This window comes from Limulus polyphemus, unplaced genomic scaffold, assembly GCF_000517525.1.
Source record: "Limulus polyphemus unplaced genomic scaffold, Limulus_polyphemus-2.1.2 Scaffold1421, whole genome shotgun sequence".
NCBI lineage: Eukaryota > Metazoa > Arthropoda > Merostomata > Xiphosura > Limulidae > Limulus > Limulus polyphemus.
Genome location: NW_013667031.1, coordinates 45621 through 52006, shown reverse-complemented (window position 1 = coordinate 52006; position 6386 = coordinate 45621). Strand labels below are relative to the sequence as shown.

The 6386-nt window shown below is 29.5% G+C and overlaps 1 protein-coding gene across 1 annotated transcript in view; it reads right to left on the bottom strand.

The window, feature by feature from the left end:
- The window catches only part of LOC106463481 (voltage-gated potassium channel subunit beta-2-like), a 25685-nt gene that overhangs the window by 2015 nt on the left and 17284 nt on the right, over positions 1-6386 (bottom strand). The window contains exons 10-15 of the mRNA XM_022390986.1: positions 4427-4513; positions 3950-4035; positions 2853-2973; positions 2412-2506; positions 1941-2067; positions 797-885 (exon numbers count right to left, since the gene is read on the bottom strand). Of these exons, the coding sequence (XP_022246694.1) occupies positions 797-885; positions 1941-2067; positions 2412-2506; positions 2853-2973; positions 3950-4035; positions 4427-4513 (605 nt within the window). The remainder of the gene's footprint in view (positions 1-796; positions 886-1940; positions 2068-2411; positions 2507-2852; positions 2974-3949; positions 4036-4426; positions 4514-6386) is intronic.

Here is a 6386-nt window from a genome sequence, read left to right as displayed (position 1 = left end):
ATATATATATATATATATATATATATATATATATTTAGTGTTGCTCAAAATAAAAAATTGGTTAACATAACAGAAAACAATTTTCAAACTCTTGAATGCGTTAATAAATGGACATCAGAAATAAATAGTTTTCTGTGTCACACATTATTAACTAAGTAATAAATTTTACACACATAATTTTTTTTTTCATCATCACAAAACAAAGTTAATGTTTGTATAGTATTTTATAGAATTGAAACAACTTGAAATAAAAAGCCTGAAAGTTACAGTGATCCATACAATTATGAAAATTTTTCATTTCAAAAATTAGTTATAATTCAATACAGACAATTTTTTCTCCAATTTGATGCATACCATCACATTTCTTGAAATCTTAGTCATGCCACCTATTCTTTTTTCATTTATTTTAATCATTGATATATTTCTACAAAGGTTATTGAAAGTAGAAACAACATAAACAGAAAAAGTGAGAAATGAAACAAATCTAAGCTGACTGTGCATTTTACAAATTTCGTATAAGCTCTGCAATTATATTCATCTTTTCTTACTCAGTTCATCAGATCAGAAGAACCATGGTCTCAGTAACTCACTGAAATTACTAATTTTAAATCAACTTTGGATTAAAGAAAGCATAAATGACATTAACTGAATCACCTTACTAGTTTAGTCAAGCTGTTACAAGAAGTACAACTGATTTTAAAATATCATCGAATCATAAATTCTGTGTAAAATTAAACGACTTTTGTTGAATTTTAGATTTGCATTTAGCTGTCACAAATAACAGTTTTAACTTTACCTGGAGGGAGTGAAGATGTTCGTCCAGCTGTTCTGGTGTAGAAGCACTCACAAGGACACAGTGAATATTTTCATTCTTCAAGCACCAAGCTGAAAGGTACACATAAACCATGGGTGAATGAACACTGCCAGTGATTAATCTATCAGGACAAGTCTATAAAGTATGATACAGAAATTATATAATTTCTATGCTTGCATGTTATCAGAGGTAAATCAAGCAAATGCTACATCACATTAGCAAGTAGAAAGTATTTTGCATTCATATTATATTTGCTTTGTAATAAATAATATTCTTTAAAATTTCATGGTTAATTGATATACAAGTCTATCCAAACTTCAGTAGATAATGTACAAGGATTACAGCTTCTCCTTTGGTTTTTGTTTAAACAGGCAACCTGTTAAGTTTAATTAAAGCAGCTGATGGCACAACCTAGATAAACTAACAAAGATGAAAATTACAGTCAAAGAATTAAAAAAATTGCTGCAAGGTGTAAAGGTGCTTTATACGGTTTATTCATACAAATTATAAACATTATAAATTCTACAGTACAACATTACATGTGTGACAAAATCTTTTGTGAGTTGATTATTTGAGTTAAAAGAGTTACTATACAAAAAAAAACATAAGAACAATTAACTTGGAAATACTTTATTAAAAATATCTAAACATGTATTCTAGTGACAAGCCTTATTTATTACTAGAGAAAATTAGATTTTTAATTTTTATTCAGTTAAAATATTTTTATTAGGGTCTATTATAAGTAACATATATGTTGTCAGTAGATGAAAAAATTTCCAGTAATATCAAATACTTTACGAAGTGTTTACACAGTACCAGAAATTCTTGATACTTAATTACACCTATCATAAGACATTAGTATTAGGCCAGTTATATTTTTAGCATTTCATTCTTTATCTAGTTTCTTATGGATTTTCAAGAATTAGAAGAGTGTATGGAAATAGTATTCCAACCACACTATGTTCTCCATATCAATTGTTGACAATGTGTTTCGTTCCATCCAGAGGTCATCAGGCTGGTATATTTAATTATAATGATGCTTTGACAGCTTGGAAAAAGTGTTCACACCATAATAATTCTTGATATTTATTTTTATCTAACTAGAAAATAATTCAAACATACATACCAATTGCGAGTTGTGTTGCAGTGCAGCCAAGCTTCTCAGCAATAAGAGATATTTCATACATTTTAGACTGGTGATGAGGACTCCTGCTTTCTTCAGAGCCAAACTTGTCCTGCAAGGCTGAGAAATTCTGAAAGTAAATCAAACCATTTTTAACTATTATTCAATTCTGCTCATTATGAAGAAATTACACTCTTAAAACTGTAGATTCCAAATTTCAGAAATTGCTGATACAAACCATCTGACTATCTCTTTGAGAGCAAATATCTATTGAAAAAGAAGAAGAAAGTATTCATTAACAATTCTAAAATATGATACTAATAAATCTTAGCAGCAATACTACTCATGTTACTAGTAGAAATGTGAAAGAACAAAGCCTAAAACATTCTCTACTATGTTTTGTCAAAAACAATAACTTGGTTATGTTATTTCATTAAAAACTGCACACTAACAGTCTGAACAAGAGTTTCCTACCCGAACAGATCCTCTTGAAAGAAGTTGAATTCCTTCATCAAATTTTCCTGTTAACAATCCAAAAGCCTGAGGTGACCAGGTCATAGTTCCCATTCCTAATAGTGAGAAAAAAAAGAAACGTTGAAGTGTTATCACATGCAGACAATGCTTATAATGTTCTCCTATGTTGATATTATATGTACATATCTAGGTATTTTAGAATTATACTTATTTTGGTTTGACAGCCTGAGGTTCATTCTATTCTTTAAGGCTCTGTTTAAAAACATGATTAAAAACAAAAGACAAACAGTAATACTTTTAAGTTATGGTTTATAAGAAAGTAATGTAATGTCTCTTTTCTATTATTTTCTTTAAAAAAAAACATGTTTCTAGCTACCTCATGATACAGGTTTTCAAGGGTTGTTAAAAAAACGAAAAAAGTTGTAAAAAAAAACAGCATACCAATTTTGTGAAAAAGTTCAGGAAGAAACAGTTCCACCTTTTCCCTCTGAAACATGTGGTACTCTGTCTGCTCTACTACAGGTGGTATCTGATTAAATTGTCGAGCTACAGTGTAAGCTTCCTAAGAAAGGAATGAAAGTTAAGACTGAAGTTTGACTGATCTATCAGAATATAGCATAAACAAACCTTCAGAGAACACAGCAGAAATCATACTGAAGTTAAAACATGACTGAACTACTGAGTAATACATGTGTGCAATAAACTTGATTAATCAAATACCTATGAGTATTGACTACATCAGTTAGTGTCACGAAATATAATCAATTAATTGAAATTATGATTAAATCAATTAATGTGAATAAAATAATCAACTAAACAGAATTAGTTTAAAACTATTACTGTTTTTGATTATTACAATAATCCATTTAATTGGCCATTATGCTTTTTGGTTAATTCAAGGTTGTTTGGCTGAATTGATTAGTGTCACAATTCACAAAAGTACTTAAATAATTGAAATTAGTGTTTTCTATTTTGCTATTTTGAATTATTCCAACTATCCAAGTCTCATGTGAGAATAATCCTTCAGTTGGATGTAATTGATTAATGAACTTGACAAGTAATTGATTATCAAATTCTGCTACTCAATCAGCCGTAATGAGTAAATGGGTAGGGTTTCTGAGAAAGATACACAACATGATGTGTTAATAAATGCAGTAAAACCTGACTAAACTACTTACTGAGTTAACAGACTTCTATATGACACACCAGTAAATTCAACATAAGATTAGACATCAGTGTACTTTTTATATCTAGTAAAATAATGACAAAATAACAATTAACACAAGCAGAAACACGCCCATTTCTTACTTAAAACTAGTAGAAACTGGGTTATTATTAGTGAAGAACTCAGTTGTTACCAATCTGATCACTTGTTAACATAACAGAGATTTATAACATGATCCAGGTCTTTATCCATTTTTGTAAGTGAAACATGATAACAATACTTAGACAAAATAACACATTGAAAAAGATTTGTTTCTGCCTGTGTCTTAATAAAACTTCAAGGTTATAATAAGTACTGCAAGTCTTTGTCTCACCATTATTTCTACTGAAGACCAACGAGAGGTACCCCAGTACATTGTCAGTCCTTGGTTAACACAATAAGTGCATGCTCTAACAACTTCTGAAAAAATTAAAAATCCTCTACAAATCATGTCATAAATATTTAACACTTGTTTTACAATCTGAATGAAATCATCTGTTAAAGATTGAAGCAAACAAAACCTAAGTACCAGTAAATAAACATACAAAATATAAACTTTCCTTTCCCAGCAATCTATTTTTAATATAAAGAAATAAAATCTTATACACAACCATTTCAAAACACTAAATAGCCTGGTATAAAACACATAAAACAACTGACAGTTTAAAAAGAAACTGTTCACATATAAAAACAACTGACTGTTTAAAAAGAAACTCTTCACTTTCATCTCTTTAAAATTGTATTGGTATTTAAGGTTATTTTTATAACTTATAATCATTTGATTTAAATATCTCTGTACAGAATTACATACCTTCCATGGGACACATCGGGTCTGCTTTATTTATGAGCAAGATATCAACACAGTTGAGCTGCAGCCTTTCCAATGATTCTGTCAGTCCTGAAGTGAGAACTAAATCTTAGAACTTTGCATAACAATAAACTATAAAGACCAGTATTACCTATTAATTATAACAATTATCATCAGTATACATTTTCACTAATATAACACACAGAATAACACTGTAATACTAGTAAATATATAAAGAAGCCATAAGCCACATGTATAACTTTTAGATAACAAAGGTGTTTCAGTGTCTAATACCATATTTTTATATGTTATTTTCTTCAGTAGAATTCATATATTCAGAGCAAAGCGAAATCAAATTTTATAACATTATTTAGTTGGTTGGAGGTCCAACAGATAAATGCTAATTTTGACATCCAAGCAAACCCTTTTGCAACCCAGCATTCTGATAAAATGTTCGGTATCCAGCAATTTGGTCAGATTCCATGCAGAGAAAAGCATCATGATGAGGTGAGAAAAAAATGTGCCCAAACCCTATGAAGCATCTGCATTCATACCCCAAGATGCCAAAACTCTACCATATAGGTTTTAACTGCACACAACAAAACAGCACCTATTATTTATTCATATTATTAATTTTAAAAGCATATATAAATAAGCAACAAATCTGTTGAAATAGGCAACAGAAATAGCCCAACATATTACAGTAGTTCATACATAAATATTTATTCTTAAAAAAAAAAAAAACATGAATTAAGAAAAGTAAAACTATTACTCAATAATTTATTTTATAACAACTATCACTTATTAGAGACAAAATGTTTGCCATGGAAAGAATGACTTTAATATTTTGTAGAAAGCATGACTCGCAAATTTATAGTCTAAAGAGGGTTCAAATCTTAATTTATTTATTTTGCAAGAATATAAGTTCAGTTTTAAAGAAATCTGAGAAATATCACCAGCTTACTGTCCAAGTTAACTGTAATTGTCAACAGATCAAGTTTTCATGTTACCTAGATTACAAGTTCATTCACTGTAGATAACGTACTTGATGATGCCAGGTTAACCTAGTGAAACGTTGTAACCATACATATCATGCTCTATTTATCCAATAATAAACAAGTTTTTCACATGAAATGATAGTAATAAACCAATTCAATGCAGAAACAATAGAGTTAAAGGACACCAACAATTAAACATTGTGCATGAATTTCCTATTTTGCTTGCAAATCATGAAGAATATTTATCAGTTTGACTTAACTTAGCCATGGAAATCTGATTCAAATTATTATTAATAATTTTTGAGATGGAATCCCATCTTTCTCTCATTCTTTCCATTCCTTTTTGTCTTCTCTAACCCAAATCTCACTAACAATTACATTTTCATCCAAATGACAGTTTTACATTCATTCTATACTACTCCACATACAAGTTAAACTTCACATTAAGCTTATTGCTCAATGTCAAAACAGATTTGATAGAAAATTATATTTAATCAAGTACGTTACTTGTGATTAATCAAGAAAATCACAAACACTTGAACAAGTTTAATCAGAGAAGGTCCTTATATATTTTTTCAGTGGACCATGTAATAATTCATTAATCCTTCAAAGCCTCAATTTGTTTGTTTTTTTCAGCTAAACAACCAGGTTAAAAGACCCCAAGAGCTACATATGTTAGAATTCTGATGTACTTATTATAATACAGTGAAATGTCTATTATTAACTTACCAAAATATCAGATATATTTACATCATTCTGAAACATTACAACCTAATGAGACAGTTTTAAATAATTTCTTGTCCCAAAATTATTATCCTTATGATGAGTTTGACAATACGAGGCCTGTGAGAAAAGTATCCGACCTTTTTTTTTTTTTGCGATAACCTGATGGATTTGAATCAAGCGCGCTTGCATGAGCCGATCTTGAACCTTCGTGCCCATGCGTGAATTTTTTCCCGCTTGTT